Source organism: Manacus candei, unplaced genomic scaffold (genome assembly GCF_025592945.1).
Source record: "Manacus candei isolate 608988 ecotype Guabito, Panama unplaced genomic scaffold, ASM2559294v1 h1tg000052l, whole genome shotgun sequence".
Lineage (NCBI taxonomy): Eukaryota > Metazoa > Chordata > Aves > Passeriformes > Pipridae > Manacus > Manacus candei.
In genome coordinates, this window is record NW_026138100.1 from 3,009,043 (window position 1) to 3,034,699 (window position 25,657).

Sequence of the window (25,657 nt, forward strand, 5' to 3'; positions counted from 1 at the left end):
AAACTAAGAAAGTTTGTAAATGTTTCAAGCCTGTACTCCCTGACTGCAGAGACAACAGTGCATAGTATTTTCTCTACACCTGCCTGTTCCCAGAGGCTCCAGAAAGACATATGGAAGAAGCAGTATTACAGAATCCCAGAAATGCATTTAATACTCAAGTATTTAGAGCAAGAGAGTTACCTGCTGTGTTCCCCAGTCGAACTTGAAGAGCAGATAAAGGAATCAGCCAACGAAATTTAAATGGATCCAAGTCCCCATAATTATGTGCAGCACGAACATTAGTAGGCTGCAAAAAAAAACCCAACAAGGATATTTCTAAGAAGTAGGAGAAAAAAAGTAGTGGTGTTTTGTGTTACTCTTAAAAGGCCTGCCTCTGAAGAGAAACTAAATTCATTACACTTTACTTCAGTCCCCTGAAAATGTGCTTGTAAGTGTAGTTGAAATGGTGATAGACACAACCTTGGAATTTGTAATTGCTTCAACTTTTAAAACCATTTGATTTGAATGGATAAAAATAATATCTTGCATATAAATACTACTAGGGAATAAGTTTCCCATGAAAGAATGTGCAGACTGTTGATCAACAGACTACATTAATCATGTAGCTGCTGCTGCTTTTAGAGCCCCTCCCATTTGTTACAATAAGCATGGCGCAGTACATCACTGTTGGTACTTGGGATGTACAACTTGCTACCTGACTTCAGCAGTCCAGGTTTGTAAGTGGGGACAGGGAAGGTTATGTTTATAATGTCCCTTTTCCTTTCCTTCCAGGATGATTGAGGGTCTATAAAACCAAGGTCTTTCATCTACACACTGTGTTAAGGTAGACCATCATAAATGCCATCTGGAAGAATTAATGATTTCTACATGGCAGTGTTTCATATTCCACCTGACAAAACTAACATGGGGCTCACACAGAGAAGATGCTGCTGCTTACTAAATAAAAAAAAAAAATATTTATTGCTATACAGATACTGAGCACTTCTTGTAGCTGGGATAGCCAGAATTCCAGCCTAGTGAGAGAAGGTGATGTTTCACCTGAGTGTCTTCACCTTCAACACCAGTATCTCACATTGGAGTAGTATCATAAACACCCACCACCTACATTGATACCAGACTTACCATTTTCTTTTTAAGTTTGTAGTTCTCCTTATACACCAGTATAACAGCCCTTTTAAAAACTAAAAAGATTAAAAAAAAGGAAGACTGTTAGTATTTTCATTGAATTATTACACCTATAACTATCTTGGAGAAGCTGATTATTGTAGTCATGGGAATGTGAGGGATGAGATAAGCAAACATTGAAAAGCACTTGCCCTGTATTAAGATGACAATTGGTTTTTCATCCTACACTTTCATGCAAGGGCAGTATTTTTTCCTCACATTTTGTTCCAAACATTTAGGATGAATCAATTCTATACATTTATTCTGAAACTACCAGCAAACTATCTCCTGTAAATCTTCACATAAACAAATACAATAGATGTAGATTACACAGAAAGTTTTCTTTCTGTAATCAGTGGACACTTTCAAGTGTAGTGAGGGGCCTATACCAAGCTGTGAAAAAGGACACTAAGTCTGGTCTTCCTGCAGTTCAACATTGGATTAATTGGAAACTGAGACATCTCAATTCCTACTTTCCTTCTGCAGGAGATCTCTGGCTTCCACAATATCCAAGCGGAGTGTCTCACTAATTTTATCTAATCTTTCAGCCTCCAGGGAGATGGACATGTTTAGTGTAATTTGTAAGGAGGAACAGAAACATGGAGGCATTGAAGTTGCAGGTGAACCGAGGGATGGCTCTTCAGGGCAGTGCTGGATCCCAGACTGGACTCTAGGGCAGAATCAGCTCTATCCCTGCTCATGCACGTTTCCTTCCAGAGGAGAGAGGGGCAATAGTATGAATTTGAGTCTTGTCTCTACGTGAAGCTGGGATGCAGCCATAGCAAAGCACAGCATTAACCCCAAAGCTTGGCAGCTTTCTTCAGTTACACATACTGGATACATTTTCTAGGCTGCCTGCAGGGTGTTTGAAGTGAGGATAAAATTCAGTTTCCCAAGTGGCAGACAACCAGTCCAAGTTAAGCGTCAGGTCAGAGTCCTTTCATTTGTACGTGTCATGCTGGGAATTGTCCAGCATATGTAGATCACCAAGAAGCTCATCCAAGGAGCCTGGTAGGTAGTTTCTGTTTGTTCTGTTCAAAGCATCCTCTGCCCTAACCTGTCATGCTTCCCAGAGAAAGGGAGAAAGATAAACTTGTCTGAGAAAGAGAAACATGTCTGTCATCAGCTTGGAGTTCTTTTGTAGGTATTTATTCAGTGAAATATTAAAATAATGTTTTTTAAAGAAAGGGATGAGTGCCTAAGATATTTCACTGAAAGATTTAATTACTTAGGTAATGAGTAAATGATTAATTGTATATCTATTTTATTAAATAAAACTCTTGTTTGTATGCTCTCATTTCCACATTTGCTTTCAGGTTAAAAAATCTGGATGGAGATTTCAATGCAGTAGCTGTAAAACAGAAGTTAGCCTGAATTCACAAGAGTAGAATAAATCATGATTTTCCTACCAGCTTCCTTTGAAAGCCTCATTTAACAGATTGTTCTAAAGATAATATAGCCTCTTGAAAATCTCTGATTTCTGTAGTTTAAATATAGGCAAGACAGCAGCTGCAGGTGGCTCACAGAGCAAACAGTACCAGCAAGCCAACAAATAGAAACTTTTCTCATGTTAGAAAATACAACTGTGTATTTTTCAAATATAAGTCCACCCCAGATATCACATGGCTACAGGGAGCGGGTTTGGGGCTTTTATCCTGTGAGAAGGTTTAATGTGGTAATCTTTAGATTTGAAAGAGCAGAGTCATTAAGGAAGGCACTTACCAAACACTGTAAGTTCAAGGTCTTTTCTTGCTTTGCCCAGTGATGGGAACGGATTCAGCCATGAAACTGTAGAGTGCATCAGAAGTTCTCCCATTGAAAGCTCTGTCACCTGTATTAAATTATAACAGTTGATAATAGAAATAAACAGTATAAATATAAAATGTTCAGGAGTACATATCAGTAACTTTAAGGATCTGTTTTCTGTATTTACTCTGTCTACAGAAAGAGATCTACAATTACAGCAGGAAAAGTGTGAGTAATCGCCCTTTTTAAAAGAAGTAACAACTTTACTAAGTAATAGCCCCTAAGTTATAGAAGCTGGATAGAAGTTCTCACTATTAATAACTTAGAAGAATATTAAATTGACCTAATAACCTGTCACTTACATATAGCCAGTTGTGAACTGGCTGATTTAGTAGCTGTAAGTATAGAGTAATTAGTATTAATGACACTGCCAGTGGCAGAATTAATGGAGGTCTTGTACTCTGAGGCTCCTTTCTTCTGGGGACACAACATAACTCTGAAGAATCTCACAGACTGTCAAGTTTTGTTTCCCATAAGTGATGAGAAACCAGGTAGCCAAACGGAAATAAAACAACTGAGCTGACATCTCTCATATCTGATATCCAACTTTACAGATTTGATTTGCTTAGTGATTGTTTGATGTAAATGACTAAGTGGAGACCTTGCTGCCCCAGTTCTGGGAGATGAGTGCACACAGTTCTGCATAACTAATGGGTTTTGCTCTGACAAATACCCATGGATGCCTCAGCACGGGAAGTGTAGAGAATGAGAGTAACAGATCTTAATGTGAAACTCCTTGAATTGTCATTTTCATTTATACGGGTGAAAAAATATCTTAAGAACTTAAGAACTCTACAGCATAAAATCAAAATGCCTTAGGGCATGGATAATCTTTGCAACATTTTGAAAAAAGAAGGATTTTTCCTACTGAGAACTATGTCTAGTCCTGCTTGCAATTCATGTCAGTCCAGAAGGCGGCTCTGGCAGCTGTCTGAAAATTTTACCATAACCTAGTGACAAAAAGAAACTTGACAGGCAGATACAAAACAGAAGTCAAAATATTAAAGGAGAATGGAGGACGCCCAGCAAAAGTTAAGTTTCCAAAATTACCTCAAGAAGAGATGAAACCCCAACAGCTGGATAATGCTTCAAGAGTCAATAGAACATGTTTCTTCTCTTACCTCTTTTTCTGTTCCACTTTGATCTGAAACCAGTTGGTCAAATACAGTGCCATAATCTTCATATATTTTCTGCATCTCATTGATGTGACTTGCTACTTTTTCCATTGCCTTTAGTGCTTCTATAAGGTTTAAAAATTTTATAGACAGCTATGTAATTCAATTGTATTTTCTAAACGTGACATTTCTTTAATTAAGTTCCCCTTGAGGCAGGTAAAATAATGCTGTCTTCCCAAGCTCTGGTGAACTGAATTTTAGCTTTACATCAGTGCTTTCTCATAGTAGTAGAGGGAATACTTCTTGATCAGAGCAAGTAAAAAATGCTCATCTGGTGTCTTAAGTGCCTAAAAAAGGTTGCAATAAGCATTCCACTGACAAGCCTCCAAATGTTTGAATATGTATAGCAATAAGATAGTAACCACAGTTAAATTTTGCATCTAATAGATATAGGGCCACTAGGATTGCTGAAGTAATCTACACTCATTCTAGAATAAGTTACCTGATGAGCTTTAGGAGAAAGAAATTGCTTTCATCACCACAGAATGGACAAAGTTCCTCATGGACTGTATACATGAAATGAAATGCTAGTGGTCAGATTTTGTTTAAGTTTTGGGGTTTTTTTGCAAGCAAGATTACATTAGATTTTTGTGTTAATTCAGAATGGAATTGGAAAAGGGTGCTTCATTTCATCAGCTCTTAATGCTGCAACCTTTTAGCAGTTTGGCATCCATCCTGACCTGAAAGTAAATCACCTCCAGCTTGTTTGGGCAAGGGAACAATATCAGCAACTCCTTTGAAGCCAGTAACAGCCTCATGACTTTTTGCTGACAATGGATTTTTGCCTGAATCTATTTTGTGAAAATGACAATCGATCCATAAAATAAATGTCTTGATTTTCATCCACCAGGTGCTGACAGACCTGAACTGGAATTTGTCAGGGTGAACTCCCAAGCGTCAGAGCATAGAAAAGCAAGCACTCGAATGTGTGTTAGACAGATAAGTCTTTCTACATAGAAAGACTGTAAAGCTTTGATCTCCTCTACGGAAGCAAGAGTCAGAGAAAAACCTCAAACAACAAAAATTTCCTTCTGTGGTACTCTTAAACTTTGACACATTTCAAGAACTAAATAATAACCACAAGATGGAGCCTTGGTCAGTGTTTCTCAAGTGGGGAAAAAAAAGCAACACTGTGACCTGAAATGCTCCTGTGCATGAGGATAAAGACCCCAGTCCTACTTGCCAAGGCAAATACTGGGCATATCTACTTCTCAAAGGGACTTGGACACACCAGGTAGCTAAAAACACAAGAAACCTAATTATTTTTAAGGAGAGGGAGGGACTTCTCTCTAGGTTCTGTGCTATCTATCAGAATGCCTACTTGTATCTTCAGAAAGGGGAGGAAATAAAACTTAACTCATATTCATTCCTGTAGAAGAAAGGAAGAAGTTACCTGTCAAATGATAGTGCTCCTCACTCTCGTTATCTGTCAGAGACACCAGCTCTTTTAAAAGCAGAGGATATTTCAGCACTCTCTGAACAGGCTTTATGAGATATGACTCCAGTGTAGAAGAATGTTGCTTTGTGGGATTTCGAGCATCCAGAAAGGTCTTAAAGGCACTATCTGTTTTGGCTAGATGTAAAAAAAAGAGTTGGTCAGTTGAACATGGAGGTCATAGAAGCTACAATAATTGGAAAGTATGGAATTGCAACTTGAACCCAGCACCAAAACTCTCACCCTTTTCAATAGATGGTTTACAGAGTAGTATACACTATTCATTTCATAATAATTTCCTGCATGAAATAACATTCTTAAGGGCTGAGAGAGCAATTTTATCAAGGTGAGATTATTCCTCAATGTAATTTTTCCACTGAACTGCAATGAATGGTAGAGGAAGTAATCCCAAACTTATTCTACCATTTGTTGCTGCTTTTTGGAGTCTGGGTCTGCAGACAGCACAAACTTGTGGAAGATGTTTCTGTAGCTATCCAGGCTACGGCCTAGAGGTTACAAAAGGAATCTCATTCTTCAGGTCTATACATACTACAGCAGAACCTCTGATCTTTGCTCTTCCTATTGAAAGATACCTGATCAGTCCTTGTTTTGTACCAATATTCATTTTTTGATTTACCAAGTTGCAAGATTTTTTACAGTAGTTCACTGCAGTTTGAATTCATGCAAATAAATTACAATAATGAAGACAATAAATTACCTCTCTCAAGAACTTTCTGAACTTTGATGTGGTTTGCACAGAAGCCACTGTACAGTTTGAAGTGGTCAGCATAATACAGAAAGGAGCCTCCAAGGGAAAACAGCAATTTCTGAAATCAACACAATCAGATGTTAATTCATTGCTAGAATCCTAAATAAATATTGAGGAACATGACATGCAGACTCAATGTTGTGATTATCTGCTATCTTTCTACACATATCTTGTATTTTTTATGTATATATACATACACATATATAACATGAGTATACTACTGGTAGTAATTCAATGATGTTTTTGTATTTTGCTGAGTATAGAGGTCAGCCTACTTAGGCATAGCCTGCAATTTTCTTCTTTCTTCCTGAGCAGGTAACACCACTGCAGATATTCTGTTTTACTGTATATTTCAGGCAGCACAGGAACAAAAATCAATAGACATGTAACTATGCTGTGCTGGGAAAAAAACATGAGCAATAGGAAGCAAGGCATAAAAGTGCCAAAGCCAGAAGGGACAGTGTAAAACAAATACAGGATTGCTTTTCAACTGTTTTCCTTTTTTCCGGCAGGTGGTAATTACAGGGCACCTCTGATGTTCTTGGATGAAGAGGAGGTTGGGAAGATGTGGGAGGGATTGAATCACAAGAGAGAGGTTTTTAGAAAATGCCTCCTAAAGCAAATATAAAAAAGAGGAGTCGTGAGGGAGGAGGAGAGCAGCCCTCTCCCCTCTTTTTAATCAATGTTTGCTCCACAAAATGCAGCGAGTGTTTGGGACACCTGCCAGCAGTCTCGCTCAGTCCTGAGCCAGTGACTCCATTTCCCATTAGGAAGGTACTGGATGGTGCTACAGCCATTTACACTTTGTAGGCCCTCTTCTTGGACCTCACATAAGAAAAGCTCCCAGTCTGTAGCAGGTAAGTTGAGAACAGCAGGGAGAAGCACGGGCAGGGCAGAATTCAGCACAGCAACAGTAACCTTTCTACAAAAGGAGTTCTGCATCACAAGCACTGCTAGTTTATAGAGTACTCAAAGTCTACTCTGTGTTTTCCCATGTTGCATCTTCTGCTAAGCGAAGATAAAACCATGAAAAATAGCACATATCTTTCATTGCTGAATAGAAGTCTGTAAGCCAAAATAAAGCTTCAAACATAAAAGCAACCATATGAAACTTCTTAGAGCCAGAAACTTCTTAAAGCCAGATTTTCACAAACATTTTCAGGCACACTACAAAGTATGAAATGATGAAGTATTTACCCGGAACTGAGATGGTGTTTCCAATGTATTAAAATCTGAGGAAGAAGATATTCCGTCTTCAAGGGTCTCCAAAAACACCTTCTGGAAATCCAGCATTTCTGGCAGACTGCCAAACAAGGACTCCATCTGTGAAAAACATCAAGCTATGAAGTACAGCACTCCATAAGAGTAGTCTTATGAAAACAGTGGACTAAAGAGACGTAACACACAAAGAGGTTGCAAAGGCCACTAGTGTCTTTGTTAATACTTTTCAAAGGGGTTTTATAAAAAAATCCACACAAAAAGTGAAGATTTCTTAGCAGTTAATTCAGAAGAACGATTACCCTTTAGGAAAAAGAAGTGATGCACACACGAGACAAAAAGGCACTGACTGGTATAATTCCTTTTTTGTTATCTTTGTTGTCTGCTTTTTCTATCATACTCTCAGTAATGAAAAACCCAAGTGCCAAGGTCTTAACCCATAAAAGAATGAAAAGCATGTATTTCAGTTATCCCTCACCTCATCCTGAGTGAGGAAGGTTTCATTTTGAAGGGGTTCCAAGTACAGCTCAAAGAGGCAGCTCAAGTCCTGCAAGAAAGAGTATTTGTTCACTTTTTATGTAACATTTTGAAATTGCTCTTTTTGTGACCTTGAGATAGGGGTAAGTTTTGGGAACAAAATAGAGATAAAATTAGTTTCCAGTAACAAAATCACTTGCATGTTGTTAGCACTGAAGTTATTGCTAAATTAGACACAAACTGATTCAGTATAATGTTTTTGTTTCATCCTTAAAGCTTTACAGCTTGATTATAACAAATTATATTTTACCCTAGCATGAGGAAAAAATGTTACAGATGATGGTTTTCTGTTGAGTCCCTCTGTTCATGTGTGTTAGACAAACCATATTAATAGCCACTCATTTAAACATCTGTAGTAAAATTCAGGGGGACATGTAGTATTTTAAAATCCTATTAGTTAATAAAGTACTCAGTTACGTTGTCAGGTGGATGTGATCAAGGGCTTTTTCAGTCAGCTCTTCAAGGAACTGGTGCTACTTTTGAATGCTTTAACTATCCCACAACAAAGTATGATGTCAGAGCTGGGGCCCCCTGCACAGCTTTCCGACTCCGAGAAGAGAAACACCAGAAATTCTATGTAGAAGGAGTAACAAGCAACTACCTGAGAACATCACAACGAGTATGTGCAACCTGCCAGGATTTTTCCTGGTGCAAAATTTCATATAAATCAGTGATCTCCATGGTCATGCTTTGTTCAAGCAATTCCTCGAACAGAAGCATCAGGACATACATGGGGGTCCATGTTCCATAAAGCTTTCTCAAGCTTTAGAGCATATGGCTGTATCAGTATACTGGTGGATGTACAAAGACAAAGTGTGTTCTCTTCTGCAAACATCATTGCAGCAAGTGCAACATCTGTAACTATGTGTTTTGAGATCCAGTAAAGAAGATGACTCCTCTGTGCTAAAGGTCAATGAAATCAACGTTTTCATGTTTCTTTTGGCATCCAGTCACATCAATTTGGGGTTTATAAAAAGAAGAGAGATATATCTAACAAATTACGGACTTACCAGTCAGAGGAGAAATAACATATGTGTGATGCTACAACCAACTGGAGTTGTGACTTTTAGCTATTTTCCACGGTTAAACTTTTTTTCTGATTTGTAGGCGACTAATCTGTTCTTCTACCAGATTTATTTGCATCTTGAAAACTAGGGCAACATTCCCTAAAACCTGTTTTTGTATTGCAGGTATCTGCTCCCCACAAATTACCACTCTCCGATGTAACTACAAATTGACTAGAACTAATGCTACTACATCAAATCCTACAGCCCCTGTTACAGGAACAAGCCTGCTGAAAACAACAGGAACAAGTAGATAAGCAGACTTTGTAGCTTATGGCCCTTGTTGAGGGCTGGTTATATAAAGATAAGCATGAAATATTAAAGAACATCCACAAGTTATGGTCAGCCTCAAAAACAAGGCTGTAGCGAGCCAGACTTTATTTTTTTTTACCTTGACATAAGATTTCTCAGTGTCCATAAGTTCTTGGATGACTTTTCTCAATCTATCTGCATCAGAAAGGTGGCGAGCCAGTGGTCGTGGAGGTGGATCCTGGTTGTCCTTCTGTCCTTCCATACTGCTTGCTTGGACTTCTTGGAAGTTCCGGCACAATGCACTGATCTGTTCCGCACTCTGTTAAGTCAGAAGAAAGAGACAAACGCCAATGTTTTCAGAATACAAGCTCTACTACAATTATTTCTAAATTCCTCCAATTTTGGTCTTGTTCCAAATTCAGGGGCCAGAGCTTGCCATTGATTTTTGTCTGATGTGTATCTTGATAGCTTTGAACAGCTTTAATTTATAGCAGATCCAGATCACAGCAGTAAAATTAATTTAAAATTTTCTAGTGATTTTCCAGTGCAAATTATTTTCAGTCTTCAGAGACAAGCTTGTGAGATGCAAAAGATGAGAGAGCAGATATACTTTGATTCTTATGACAGTAGCTTCACACTGTTTTCCATCTCTCTTATTTTGCAACACTCACTGCATCAAAATAGAAAGAATCAGTAGATAAATATCTTATAAGCATCGAGAACAATTCTTTTATTTGTCATCTGCTACCTATATTGTGTTGTGTGTTTTGTTGTTGCTTTTTAAACAATGAAACGTGGAACTGAGGATTCAAATTCCAATGTCCTGCATTGTCAAAAGATGTTCAGATGCTTTCTCTCCAAGGAGTCAACTACGTATCAGGATCTTTTGCTTTCAAAAAAGGCAAACGGAAACCTAAATCTTTGAGATTCTTTAGAGGAATGATAAAAATGAGAAAAAAGACAAAACAGAAAATTTTCAAGCCAGGTAGGAACTGAAGATAGAAAAACAACAGTTAATCTTGTAAGGTAAAGATGGAAGAGAAAGAGATATTTCTGACATTATGAAATAGGTAATTTTCTCTTGTATGACCACCACTAATATCCAAGAGCAACTTTTGCAGGCAATAATCTTTAATGTTTAATTTGAAAACTATTCCACTGTTCTCTTTCTTACAAAGTATTTCTCTGAAAGCTAAAATATCACTATCATTACCCAATTTTACCTTAACAACACCTTGATACTACATGAAATATTTCTTCAGTGCTTCTGTCATTCAGATACTCACTAAGAAACTGGACAGTTGCATATGTTGTGCCATTTATCACCTTGTATTTAGCAAATGTATTCAAATAAGGACTAACATCAAGTGTAACTCTTGTTTCAGTGAAGGTATCAGGACATGAGTGCATTTCAGAACTGTCTGTAGTAATTTACTCCACATGCTGTTTCAAGTGATCCTTTTTGGGTGGTTCACCACTGATTACCTGTGTAACTAGGTTCACCAACATACTAGGCCATCAAATGAACAAGTGCAGAAGTTATTCTACAAATGAGTTGAGCTATACAAAGCCTTCAGTAGGGTGGAGGCTAAATGAATTTGCGATATTTAATCTCAACCATTCCTGTGATAAAACACCTATATGATGAAAATAAATGTTAAAATTTCAGATATTTGCCATGTAGTCCATATTACTCTGTAGCTTCACATCTTCCAGTTTTAAACAATGCCACCACTCTAAAAAAAATTAAGTTACTTTCCTCACCGATACATGCAATCAGCTTCACGGTTTTGTATAATGACAGTTTGCAGGACTATAAAATTTAGATACATTTAGTATTTTCAACACTTATTAGGACCCAACAAAATGCAACAGAAAAAATTGAATGGTGTTTGTTGGAATTACAGCTGCACACCGATGAAATACATTTGAAAATCAGAGTCAGTCTGTGAAACTAAAATTAATTAGTGGTTTGGAAACAAATCACAACTTAATTTAGGAAGAGGGGTGTGTGTGTATGCATGTTATTTCAAAGCAACTTCTAAACAGCTGAATGCCAAAGTACTTCAGTTTTTTTTCTTTGTTTCTGATGTCAGAAAGGTTTGTATTTGCATCAGAATGTCTCAGATGTTACACTCTCTACAGCTCAAGCTGCACGTGGGTAGCTTGATTTACATCAGCCTGATGACTGATCAAGGACACCAAGATCAAGGATGCAAAGCAGCCTGTTGAAAGAAAGTCATAAGCATCATCACCAGGCACAGTTTTACATGGAGGAGTTAGAAGTCCTCTATTCCTCCTCAACCACCTTCCCATAGAGAGCAGGCAGACATTGGGGAACATGCTATTTCTACATCCCCTTCAGTTTTGAGGTCAGAGCTGCATCTGTCACCAAGAAACACTGGATAAGAAAGCATATGGAAATACATAATACTCCTCAACATAGATACTTTTTGGTCATGTAATTTTTATGTCAGAAATTATTCTGTATAACTGGTCTAATCCCAAAGCACAGGATTACCTCTCAGGTACAGCAAACAAGCACTGATTTTTATAAACTTTAATATGTTCCTGAAAATACATGCAAATTTGGCATTAAAAATATTGCTCTTGACCTCCTGTGCTGCTCACAGGATCTTGTCCTTTCCTGAAGTCTTGCTGCTCTCTGTCCTTCCCTTTATGTGGAGATTCCAGACTGTGCAATATCCAGACATCACCCTTTGTACCCACTGTGGTATTTACATTTGGGTCAAAGCAAGCATGAAATGCTACATGATCACAAAAATATTTCACATTCACTCATACACATTGCACGGACCATAGAAGATGCAGGAACCCCTTTTGCCAGTAGAAGCACTTTTTCTTGACAAAGAGCTTAGCATTAATGAGAAACTTCATAGTAACAAATAAGTACGTATAAAAACAATTCCTGCTTCATGTTTCTTCCCAAAACTCCCTTACCACCCAGGCTGGGATCTCTACCTTTTTTCCCCAGTGCCCAGGATGCTACTTTCTGCCTCCAACACTAAACCATTTCCTGCTCTTTTAAACTGTTTAAAACAGATCTTTTCTAGAAAGACTAGTGACAACCCCTAAGAACATCTCTTTTGTATCTTTTATGCCTGGGTAGGGGAGGCTCAGCCTCTGCCCTGTTACTGGCTGCAGCTGGGATTTCAAAGCCACCTGGGCATTCTGGATGTCAAATTAGAGCTTGGCAATCAAGTGCCCTTAAGCCAAGAAGTCTCAAGAGGAACCCCCATTTGATACTACATATATCCACTGTAATATTGAACTAAGGTAGGAATTAACCCTGAATTTGTCCTGACACTGACATTGCAATGTCTAACACAGGCAGATTTGACTCTCAGATGCAACTGATAAATGCCTTGAGAGCACACAGCTGCTGTTTTTATTTGCACAAGACCAAGACTGCCTGTACTTAGTAAATGGTAAAAAAAGTATTTATGCTGACCTTTATAGTGTGCAGCTCATTAGAATAAAAACATTTAAATCGGTAAAAAGAAAAGTCCAGATGACTTACTGTGGACAAGGCTGCAAAGTAGTTGGGTACAGATAAAAGTTGAAAAGAGAGTACAGTGGAAGTAGCAAACTTCCTTCAAAAATCCTTTACTTGAGCTTACATATGCCACTTTCAGCAGGATGTACAGGGGATTGCAAGCAGCTTCAGCTTACCTTTGGCACTGTAGTGCAGACAGATAAGGTTAAATATCCAAAATTTAGACTAACAGTGCTAGAATAGGGAAAGACAAATGGAGTTTATGCATGGTTTATAGAAAAAAACCCAAGCATTTCAAGTAGAAGGAAGCTAAGTGGTGTTGTGCTGTTTTATTTGCCATATTTAAAGATTTTCTAACAAAGCTGTATAAACTTCCACACATCTAGCAGTCAGGGGAAGCAACCTCCTGTCCCATACTTTCTCGGCCTCTAAGAAAACAGAAGGATGTTTAGAAGTAGCCTTGAGACACAGTTTTGTCATCCCTGCATCTTTGAGACTCAGACTTAGGTCCCACATCCTTTTGTAGGGAGTATTCCCTGTGACTGTGGACTGCCCATAGTAACCTTAGAAGGAAAAGTTCCAGTCCACATAGTTGTAACCTTGACCCACAGCAGTGAACCACTGCAGAGGTGCTCAGCTTGTCAGATGGACATGAAAGCACATTCCATTTGCAATAATACCTGTGATAAGAAATACTACAGATTATTCCCCTAAAGAGAATAAAAGGATAATCTTACAAGGATGTCTTACAGATTTGCTTTGCTCCTTGCAGACAAGCGTATCATCATTTGAGGCTGTGCTATCCCCACCAGAGTAACAAAACTCCATAAAATTAATCGGTGAGAGAGCAGAAGACATTAATCAGCAGTGGCTAAGAACTAGCACAATGATTTCATGGCTACCCTGTGACTTTCTACCAAATGATACTGATGGAGCATAAATGCTGCACAAGGTCAATTAGTGTTACGGTGTCTCTGCACATTGCTATTTACTTTACCCTCATTTATACATATCATGTACTCCATCAGTCTGTCAGGATTTGTTTGAAAAAGTGATGGAAAGGAATATTTTGAGTAGTCTTAGAAAACTCTACACAGCTTAAGAAAGACTCCTTAGTGAGGTGAAAACCATGCATGCCCTTTGAAGAGTTTTCAGGTTTCTCTACCATTGTGCAGGGCACTGACCACATCTATGGGGTGGATCACCAGTCCTTTCCTATCCTAAAGAGGAAACCTGGTCAGAAAAATCCTGCAGAAACAGATTAGGCTTGTGCCCTCTACAAATGAACAGCTAACAGCTCAGCTCTGTCTGATATAGGTAATTCAAGGAAGACTGAATGCACTAGTCAGCAGAAGAAATACAATTACATAGAATTTTGAGAAATTAACAACTGGCCAGAGATGCCTTTACATCTCTCACTCTGAGTAAAGGGACATCTTGGAGATGTCCATCACTTTTACTTTGTTGGGAGGTGCTTCTTTCCAGAACAAAGTATAGCCCTAACAGCCTCCTTTTTTTGTGGTTGCAACACTCTATGGACATGTCTGACATCTCAGAGATGTAACCAAGAAACATAAAAGGCTAGAAAGTTGCAGGCCTTAGCTTCCTTAAAGACCACTGAAAAAGGTTGCTTTACGTTACACAGTTACAATACAGTACATCACTCCTCTAATTTGTTCAATAAAACTGAAAAATGTCAGCAGTGTTTTACTGAAAAATACCTTGTGGGATTTTCACCACAGATGTTTGGGCAAGAGTGATACTCAGCTTTGGAGCAGCAACAAAGCTAAAACAAAGCTTTTGGAAGCTAAAACAAAGCGGTAGCCTCAGTCATCACTTATCTTCTGCTCCTTCTCCTTTACCCAACTTCAAAGCCATTCACTGCTGAAATTTTATGGGTCTGTTTTGTTTCATTGTATCTCTTGCATGTCTTTTAATTGAAATGTTTAAAACTTTGCTAAAAGAAGGATATTTTTGGAAATGTCCACTCCACTCAGAGCCTTCATAGCAATAAGTGAAGCATAGTTAGAGTTATGCTTTAAGGAGGGAGAAGCAACCCCTACATACTGCAGTATGAGATATTGCCATGCTAGACACTACCAGACTATAGAACAGGCGAGGAATTAACAATGAACTTCTGTCTTTGAGTTAGAATTTCCCAATTTCAAGGAGATTTACATTAGCAAAGTCAGTAGATGTCACCAACCTCATTTGGAAATCACAAGTACAATAAGAAGAAGGGTTGATGACCCAATAACTCTTTCTGGACAGCACAAAGGCCTGAGAGAAGGCTGAACATACAACTGTGTAAAACAGCTAAGATGCAACCCACCTGATGTGGTGCCTGAGCTATTGATATTTTCATGGTGGCAAATCTTCCCTCTCACTTGCCACATTTTGCTCCTTGAGTACAAAAGAAGTACCAGTGGTGACTGAAGTACTTGTCTGAATCTCTAGTTATAAACCAAGTCACGCCACATGAATCTGGGCCCAAGAGCCTGCATCGACCAGGTCCTCAGGACTAGCAGTAACCACTGAGGTCAGAATTGCTGGGCTCAGCTTCTCTAATATCAGTCCCCAGTGACACCTGACCCAACTCACACCAAAGTCAAAAGGAAAACAAAGAAATTTCCACTGCAGAACATTAAATCCTGACTATACAAAATGTAAGGATGCGAGCAGTAGGAAAACAAAGAGAGAGGAACCCTAAAACCCCGGTCACAAAAAGGAGACTCTCATCAGGTAATATCAAAACACACAAAAATTTTCCCAAACCCTGATTTTGTGAAAACATTCAGGCTCTTCCATCCCCATGCCCTTATCCTGATGTTGTCAATTTTATTGCAGAAGGCTCATGTATTTTTCTACCACCTGTGTAACATATTTACAGCCTTCTTATATTTCCCCAGCAATATTTTTTCCTCCCTATTTCCACAATCCTAATTTATTTGTGAAAAAAAGAGAAACAGTTAAAACTTTCATGCTACAGTTACTTCCAAATTTCCCTCAAAAATCTTTTTAAAACCATCCCACTTCTTGTCAAAATATGGATCTTAGTCCTTTCTCTGACAGATGCAAGAAATAACGATTTGCTGGAGCCTAGCAGCAAACAGTGCAGGCAACCAACCCACCCTTCCCTCCCTCAAACTTCACAAAGTCCAAACCTTTTCCCATGCAGACAGACTACTGGTATAAACTCACCCACCAACTACATGTTACCAGAATCCATTATTTTATTACTGGGACAGTCACTATTTATCAAGTACTGGCAGCTCAGCATGCTTCTGCAGCCCCATCACCTTAGCCTGATTAAGCAGCACCCCCAGCTTAACCCATGCCACTGCAGAACTCACCACAGAAAACATCCTGTGCAGAGAGCCGTAAGCTGCTGCTGCCTGCTGCTGGGTTTTGCGAGCCAACGCTAAACTCTTAGCTCTGGTTTTACTCCTCCTGAAGGCAGGCATTGTGGCTTGTGAATACAAACTTTGCCAAAGGAAAAGGGCCCTCGGAAGGAAGTCATGAACGTTGTGATCCCCCCACGAACACACCTTCTCTCTGAGCTCAGCTGCTCAAATTTCTCTTTTGTGCCGATTAACAAAAATCAAAGGCACTGACAACATCCCAGTGCAACGGGGTTAAGCAGAGCATGAGAGCACAAACAGACTTGCCGTGCCTCCCTTTATTGCTACAAATACAGGGAAAAGGTGCCAGATGAGGGGTTTTTTTTATATCTTGATGTAGTGAGTGCAGGACAAAGTGGAGTTATGGCAAGGGAAGATGGGTTTAATCTCCCTAGAAATATACCTGCCTCCGTGCCTGTGAAATTTACTGCATAAACAAAACATCAGGTGCTTTGAGAAAGTTAGCCAAATACCTAAAAATATCTAGAGGGTGCTGACTGCCCTGAAGGTCAACATGAATTATCAATAGTCTGATGCTCTCTCAAGGGTATATGCTGCTAAATGTTGTGGCATACAAATACTTTTACAATGATAAAATGAAAAACAAATAGGCAGCTCTCTGGATGATTTCTTTACATAATTTTGTTTGTCCTTTGTTTGAACTTTTTAGCCATAATTACATCAATAAAAAGAAATTTAAACTGGGCTCAGTAATAAATTCAGGCTTGAAAGTAAAAGTCCTGATGTGGATATATTTACACAAAACCAATCAAGTCTATAGATAGATTAAGAAAAATGTAACTTTTAATAAAACATTACAGGACATGACAACACTGAGCTGAAGAGATAAAAGACTGAGAAGCAATTCATTAATAAAAGGAGAACTACAGCAGTGGCATAATAAAACACATCAACTCCCTTGTTGCCCCTACCACAGCACTCCTAGAGTGCAAGGAAGTCCAGCTATATGAAGCTTCATTCAACACCGCCCTTGCCACTGCCTATTGCTCTCTAGTAAACCCTTCTCTTGAATCCAAATGAACCCCCAAGCCTGGGTATCTGTATCTTTAGTTATGTGTGCACTGCTTCAGAGATTTCAAGGATATTCAGACATTCACCTTCATACAAGCAAGGGAATAACACAGCTTTCTCCTTTAATTACTGCAATTAAACTTACATCCATCTCTTTCCAAATCATTAGCACAACTTGACAGCTCAACATTTGCCAACCTCAGTCACTGAGAGGCTGCCTATCAGAGGAAAAACAATTCTGGAGCCCTGAAACAACATGCTGCTGATAAGGCACACAGAATGCATCACAGTAGTAGGAACCTCTTGTTTAACTATGCTCTTTCTTTCTCTTGGAAACAGATATTGAGTTCAATGTATGAGATGATTATATAACACAAAACTGAGGAAATGGTCTCAAAGGACTGAGAGAGGTTTTACCTGCTCCGTAACATTTCATTTTTCATGGGATGTACAGCCTGGTTTAGAAATCCCAGTTACAGGGACTATTTTGTAACATGTACAAGGATACCGTTCTTATACACCACTAGTGGTTGCCTTTGCAGCAGTCCACAGACCCTAGGGATCCAAAGAGCAAGTCTGAAGAAAAAAAATTAAAAATAAGTAGTCTGTGGAAATTAAAGACTTACAGTACTGCATATGGCATTTTAAAATAACACAGGACAGATCACCAGATCTGTGTTTATTAAATGTATGACTATACTTTCTGGAAAGGTACTGTTTCCTCCTTTCCTATCTGCATTAGTTGTGGCACTTTCAAACTCTATCTTTGTAACAGATACATGTTAAAACAGAGTTCATCCACTAGGACTGGGAAAAAAAAAAAAGGTTGCTAAATTTCAGGTCCAAGCCATATCATCGATTTGATGAAAAACAATGACAGGCCTTTTTTATTCCATATTAGGAAGTTATTCTTTCCCCAGATTTGCTAATTAAGCCTGCATTATTAGCTAGCCATATGCCAGCTAAAAGATGTTACCAATTAACAGCTTTTTTAAAATGTGTATTCATTAGAAAAAAGACAATTATGTTTTAGTAATCTTTCCAACTCCTATTGAGGAACTTGGACAAATCAAAAAAGGGAACAACATAAACTAGAATAAACCAAATGAATGAAAGTGTTTTCTTTAGCCTTCGTTCTCTAGAAGCACACAATAAACACTCAAGCCCTTTTCAAAAATCTCTCCTATGTAAAATTTACATGTAAAATTATCCATCACCTTGAAATATTTTTAAGATCACTGGAAAAATGACAAAGCCTTGTTGTTTATTCCTGTGTACTTTCAGTAACACACATTCCCTTTACAGACATCTGGTTTTCATCTTTCCATTTCAGTGGCACCAGGCTTGATAGTTACCATAACAGTAACATCCTCTATAACGCAGGCTTCCCTCTATTGTCCTGATACGTGTAGGTGTGCTTATCTGCATAAAGTTCATTTCCCATCCTGCTTTTGCCCTTAATGCATGAAGGTAAAAGGCTAATTTTGCTCACATTGAATAAAAGGAAACAGTGGCTTGCCTCTAGGACAACTGAGCACATTGTAACATCTGGTGACACAGAAGCATAATTCGTATACACAACATATATATGTATACACACACGCACACGCGAGCACACACACACATACATCTATAAATATATATATAATATGTACATACATACCCTGGATCAGCAGGAGCTCTGCGACATTAGTGGTCCCCAAGCATTATAAGCTCAGGCTTAATACAGCTGGTCTCCAGATCTCTACAGTGGTCTAGAGAGACTCTGTTTTTTACTTTTTATAACTGTGGGTGGATGATTTTTCAGAATATTTTCCTGTCATGCTTATTATACTAATAACATGGGTTTTAAACGCCTTCAAAATCTATTTTCAAAGCATAATTGACCACAGTGAAGACACTTCCTTATAAATTCCAGTGCTAAAAAGTATTAGTTAGCATTCCAAATGTTTAAAATGAATTCCTGTTTTATTTCTAATTTTAAGCATCTTAAATATTGTTTGTAACATTCTCACTCAAAGTGTTTCGTGCTGAATGCAAAAACTTTTCTCAAGTGTTGAATTAGAAACTATGGCAACATTATCTTTGCAGTTGCACTCATGTTTCACAATACAGTTTTGTAGTGTGCAACCTTTGGAGGCAGAGAAGGCAACTAGTATCTATTCTTGTTAGTAGCCAGCATATTGCATTTCAAATGTTAAAAGATGCAATAACTCCCCTGTAAAGACAAATATAGATTCTCTGAACTCCACATCAACCTCTCCCCTGGTTTTCACAAGGCTTTGTTTAGCTACTACAAAAGGATTCTGCTGTCACAGAAGGAAATAAATACCATGTGAGAGGATGTCTATGTCTGCCCACAGTATGTTAACAAGTAAAGAGGCAACAGGTAATGAAACATGAAAATCTGGTGGAACCTCCCTGTGCATCTGACTTAACTGACCCCTTAGTTTTTTATAATTCTCCTCCCTCTTCCATCCTTTCAGGTGTCTTTTTGTTATCTTGGATTTTGCAGGTAGCAGATTTTTTTTCAATTTTGGCATTTCAGGTCTACCTTTATCATTACATGTTCCTGACAGATCAAAATAGGAATCAAAGCTTCATCAAAGTGTATGATGGTACCCAGGATGCAGTATTTGTCTGAAATCCTTTATTGAAACTTTCTGCAACTTAGAAGTGACTTTGTGTCCTATGGGTAACTGCTGGACACATCACATACCCCGGCATGCATTAAAAATCGGCTTAAATGCTTTTGCATTGCAAGGAAAAAACACATATGTTACTGTCAGCACTGTAACTGAACAGTATCTTGATTAAATTTAAAAAAGCTCTCCAAATATTCTGCAGCTGGCAGAGAGGATACCCAGTTCCCTGTGTGTGTCAGAAGTGTGATTAGATATCTCTGCCTTTCATTGCAAAGTGAAACGCTGCCGTCATATCCTGCACTGCAGGTGACGGGGGCTGCTTTTGGAGGCCCAGGGTGGTGGACTCCCAGGCAGCTTCCTGCCCTTCATCAATGAAGTCACAGGCGTCTCGAGAGCCACTGCTAACCATATCCTGTTGTAATGATTCAGGACTGTTGTCATATGATTCCCTTTTCACCTGCAGGTAAGACTTATGGATTTTTCCCAGACGACTACAAAGAAAAGCTGCATTATAAGTCATCTCCCACCGGCTTCCTTAATTTGCAAGCATCAACACAACACAATTTCTTTTCCTGATCAAAACCATCTGCATGTTATACACCAAAAACTGTGTCAGTACTTTTGAGAGGACGTTTCCTTCAGTCAGAGGAAAGACAACAAATACCAGCTCCCTCCTAGACCCCAGTGTCTGAATGTAATAGCATAAAACAGAGCCCCACAAGGTCACAGCTCTGCATGCAAGAACTGCACAGTCTCCATTTGGTCTTCTTTCCTACTGTTTTTGTGCCTCCCTACGAGTAATTGTGCATGCAGGTCTCCATCTACAGCATGACCTGATGTCTGCTTACAAGTTCACATTAGATATAGCACCTTCCATACTTTATGATCTTGAAGCTCCTTGACTCTGTTAGCCAAGACAGGCAACTCCTATATTTGTATTTTGGGCCATCTGTAGGGATGCAGAACTACAGGATTAATGCAACAAAGTGAAAAAGGACTGGGCAGTAGCACTCACTGGTAGGCTTATAGCAAGTTTTCGGTAACCTATAGTCCATCAGTTCTGGTGCCTTCTCTGAGTGATAGATAAATATACTGAAACCTAGATTAATTAGAAAAATTATTATGGACTTCTAACAGGCTATAGTTTCACTCATATCACTGATACCCTTCTCAAAAGGTACATGAAGACAGCAGGGGTCTGGCAGCAGCTCCACACTGCTGGACCCAGCAACTCTGGTTTGGCTCACCACAAGCTGGGCTATCTGCAAGGGAAGCTATCTGCAAGGGAAGCACAATAATTAGCAGAGCTCCCCACAGGCTTCTGTCATGCTTTTGATGCAGAACTGTCCCCTCCAGGCACAAATGAATCAAGGAAACCACTGCTGAGAAACTTGCTATTTTCCCATGTTAGCTCTAAGACTCCCTAAATCCATGTCACATCTGGAAGAAAATGACACTTGGATTGCAGAGGCCATACATGATTTTGAGAGTACCATGTTGTTAATCCTTCTCCAACAAAGAACAAAAAAAAGGATGTTAATTGCAGACTACTCCCCAAGCTTTTGGATCTCATCAACTGCTAAAGAGAAGTTCTCACGATTAAAATAAAGGAAAGATCCTCAATGTCCTATGGATGCTGAATAACCTTCAGAGAGGCAGTTCTCCCGCAATTAATAACACGCTGTGCAAGTGGGAACTGCCTGGGCAATGCAAAATAGAGCTAATGAGAAGCTATCATGTTTAACTGGAATTGCCTCCATGTAAGACATAGATTTGGGGCTCTGGTGAGCTTCTGGTCATTTCTGCTGGGCTTTCTTTCAATGTAGCTAAACAGTTGGCGTTTACTTGATTAGTAATAACATTCACCTTCCAAGATTTTTAATTTTTACAATCTGCTTAACAAAATTACTCCACGTACACTTTTTTTAGGTTTTTTTTGTTTTGTTTTCTTTTGGTCTTTTGTTTGTTGTTGTTTTTTTTTAGTTTCCCACTGTTTTATTTCAATGCTAATGTTTCTTAAGGGATATTCTGGTGGTAGGGTTCACTAACTGGCTAGCAAGAATGATGCCACTTATACCAAATGGAGAGAAATACAGCTCTGAAATCTAGCAGACACATGTAGATATATATACATAACCACACCATTCCAAATGTAATCAAGGTACCAATTATACTTGTCAGGTTTTATGTTTTATGCACCATATAGTTGCAAATCTTCCTTCTAGTTCAGTATACTTTGTTAAATCTTTAACTTTCTCACTGAAAAGTCATACTAGGAAACTGGTTAACTTTGGTGGGAAAGAATAAACATTTCTTGACATCTACACACTAGAAGACAATTATCCACTGCTTATATACATGCACTCAGACTGATGATCCCAAACTCATTTCTGAGAGTGGGAGTGTCTTCATCAGACCAAAATAAATAAATGAGCCACAACATATATAATATATATTATATAAAATATATATGATTCAGATAATATATAGGATTACATTTACCGACAGTGCCAATAAAAGACTGTTGGGTGTGTTTTGAATAAGGGTGCCTTGAACTACTCCACAGCACATCTGCTACAGTTTACACCATATAATGTTTTCTAGGTAATAAATCAGAGGAATAAATCATTCCTAGCATCCACTTGCATTCCTCTGGAAGATAAAATACCATTCAAATCATCCACGAAAACTGAACAATTGTATAAATTTTCTGTTGGGATTGCACTGTATGTGTAATAATTACTAACTACTTTCTACCCCTACCATTCCATGACAACTGTCACAGTTGCCCCTTCCTCTCACCAAAATCAAACCGTTAACAATTCAGCATTTAGACAGACCAGCAATGGGATACCCAGTCTTTCATCCAGCTTTGAACCTAGGCCTGAATGTATATTATACCTTAGGAATGTATATTATACCTTAGGACTTTTGCCCTTAAATTATTCTATCTGCATAAGAAGTCAATGGATGGAGTGCTGCAGCTAATGAAGGGGTTTTGAAATCAGTTTTAGACAGTTTGAGGACAAAATATTAATTTCTTCAACTTATGAAAACCATCTCTCCAGTACTTTGCTATGCTGTATGTACAAGAGGCCAAAATCACAAAATGCATCAAACTCTTTACAATACTTGCTGATTTTCGTTACAGAAATATCTGTGTGAAATCAGCTAATAGGTAACAGAGGGATTTCTTTTTAGAAACCATGACACATGTATTTTGCATCTATTGAAAGCACTGTTTTGGGAAGCTTGAATGATGTAGAACTCGGGAGATGGGTTTGCTTTCTGATCCAGTCTCTTGCTCTGGATTCACACCTCTTGGGCACCATCAGACATGCAAGTGAGTTTCTCAATTGCACATATACTTTAGATTGGAAGGGCTTGAAAAAAACCCTCAAGAGTTGCCAGGTCAGGCACATTTGCACATTGGCTCCTTGTCATGAGAAGCGGCACTGCGTGCAGGGAGATTCACGCAGGGAAATCCAGATTTCTTGCCATGGTCCAAGGCATGCAGACTCCATGGAAACATGTACTTCTCACTGCACTGGCAAATGCTCCTGTCTGGCAAATGCAGGAATGTCCACAACTGGCATCACAATAAACAGAATACACAAGTTTCAAAAGCACTGGAGGGATGATTTGACACAGGAAACTCAAAGATCCAAAAATCAGACTTCCGAAACACACAAGCATATGTTTTTTGCTACCTTCTTTTTTTCCCCCTATATCTATCAATACGGACATTTCAAGCAGGGCCATTATATTGACCTGCACCTCATCCCTATGAAAAGCTGAAAGCTTTGATGAAAATGCTCCATCCTGCAGGAGATGCAGATTTGCGTTTGCCAAAGGTGCCATGAACTCTGCTGATCAGACTTGCATGAATTCCTATTTTCTTACCAGATGAAGAGAAAGTGAACACAGTCGTAGAACAGAAGAGGAAGGTGATTGAGATAATCTGAATAAGCTTAAGCTAGGGAAAGGTGTTCAGGAATTTTAACCATAACTTCTGTTAATTGCATTAAGAATGGTATTCCCAAGGGGGGAAAAAAGTTCACTTTTTGTCTCTGCAGTGTATAGAGTTTTCTATTTATTTTTTATTAAGAGATGTTATGGATAGACTTGTTTTCATACACACACATTGGTGTATGATCAATAATCCATTCTGAGAGCAAAGTGACTACTTTAAGAGGCAACAGCAAAGGCAATTTCCCTAAGTTTCTATACCCAGCTTATTCCTGGCATCAATTTTACTTCATTGTTTGAGAGAAATATAGCACCACTTCAAAAGCATTGCAAAATCAAACTAGTTGGCCATTCTTTAGAAAGCAAATTATTGTTATCATTCAAGGTTTCTCATCACAGTTGCTTCCACTTACGCATCTGCAATGTTAATTTTTGAAGATGCTACCATAAAACCATTCCGCATTCACTGATTATTTTTATCACGATTACAAAGCATCAGACTAGCTAATTTTACTGAGTTTCTTGAGTTTCTTAAAGACCGCTAAGATACAGCTGGTAGTATAATGAAGATGTGAAATATTTGCAGAGTATACTTTAAGGTTTTTTCTTATGACCTTTTTTTCGTATGACCTGTAAAATATTTAAAGTGAAAATACATCTACTCCTTCTCACACATGTATTTATATGAAGTTGCTTCTTTCTGTCTATAATATTTAATATGATTTCAGAAATACCTCTCTCTGGTGATATTCAAAAGATTCAGGACAACTGGAAGTCAGATCACAGCATTTGTTCAAGAGACCTTAGAATAATAACTACTTATATAGTAAAATTTCACATTTTAGCTATGTTTATCTTTCATAAAAGGGCATTTTTAATATACTGAAAATACAAAGTAAAGATAAGCAAGTTAGTAACAGACTATTAAACTTCATCTTAAAATAAACTGTGGGCTGGAGAAAACATTCCTAGCCAATACAGTTTGCAATTAGAAATCATGAGCAGCTAAAGGGAAAGTTGCATTTTTCATTTATTCGACTTTGTGCTACTTTGATGTACAGAGCGCTTGATTCTTGGCAACTGTCAACATACCAGGATTTAACTGAGCACTAGGAGCACAGACAATTAGTTCTCAAAATGATTAAACACCACTAAATTTAATTACACTGACAGGCATACTCAATTCTCAATTTTCTGAGGTCACCTATTCTTCTGTCAACAATACACCTACATACTGAAGAACAATAGCAAGGATGAGATGCTGCTGCCACAGAAACAATATTTTAACACAGTTTGAAAATGTACTGCAACAAAATGTATTAGAGTTATAATATCTATCTTTGTTAAATAAAACAGAAAATAAGGTTAAAGGTATTAAAGTATAAATGGGGTATCCCAGAGAATACAGAGCTGTCAGAACTAATGAGCATCTGGAAGGGATAGTTATCGATGTCCATGTGTTTTTAATAATATTTTATAACTTAAGGAACAGCTTCTATTTCTGGAATGATATGATCCTCTCTTGCCCTCTTAATTAGACTGAACGGATGCATGTTTGAATGTAGTACACATGCAGCAAAACATTTACTTCTTTGAGATTACAAGGCACTTCTGAAATGCCTTATTGTCTTTCAGTGAAGATAATGCCTAACCTTAGCTTTATATGAGATGAA

General features: G+C 38.3%; 1 protein-coding gene across 12 annotated transcripts in view; it reads right to left on the bottom strand.

Moving 5' to 3' along the window:
• Nucleotides 1-25,657, bottom strand: part of TIAM2 (TIAM Rac1 associated GEF 2) — a 171,229-nt gene that overhangs the window by 3,616 nt on the left and 141,956 nt on the right. For all 12 annotated transcript variants that reach the window (XM_051801665.1, XM_051801667.1, XM_051801674.1 and 9 more), the window contains 9 exons: nt 9,560-9,739; nt 8,046-8,114; nt 7,547-7,672; nt 6,299-6,407; nt 5,539-5,718; nt 4,092-4,210; nt 2,887-2,995; nt 1,123-1,181; nt 181-286 (listed from right to left, as the gene is read on the bottom strand). In XM_051801665.1, coding sequence (XP_051657625.1) covers nt 181-286; nt 1,123-1,181; nt 2,887-2,995; nt 4,092-4,210; nt 5,539-5,718; nt 6,299-6,407; nt 7,547-7,672; nt 8,046-8,114; nt 9,560-9,739 — 1,057 coding nt within the window. The remainder of the gene's footprint in view (nt 1-180; nt 287-1,122; nt 1,182-2,886; nt 2,996-4,091; nt 4,211-5,538; nt 5,719-6,298; nt 6,408-7,546; nt 7,673-8,045; nt 8,115-9,559; nt 9,740-25,657) is intronic.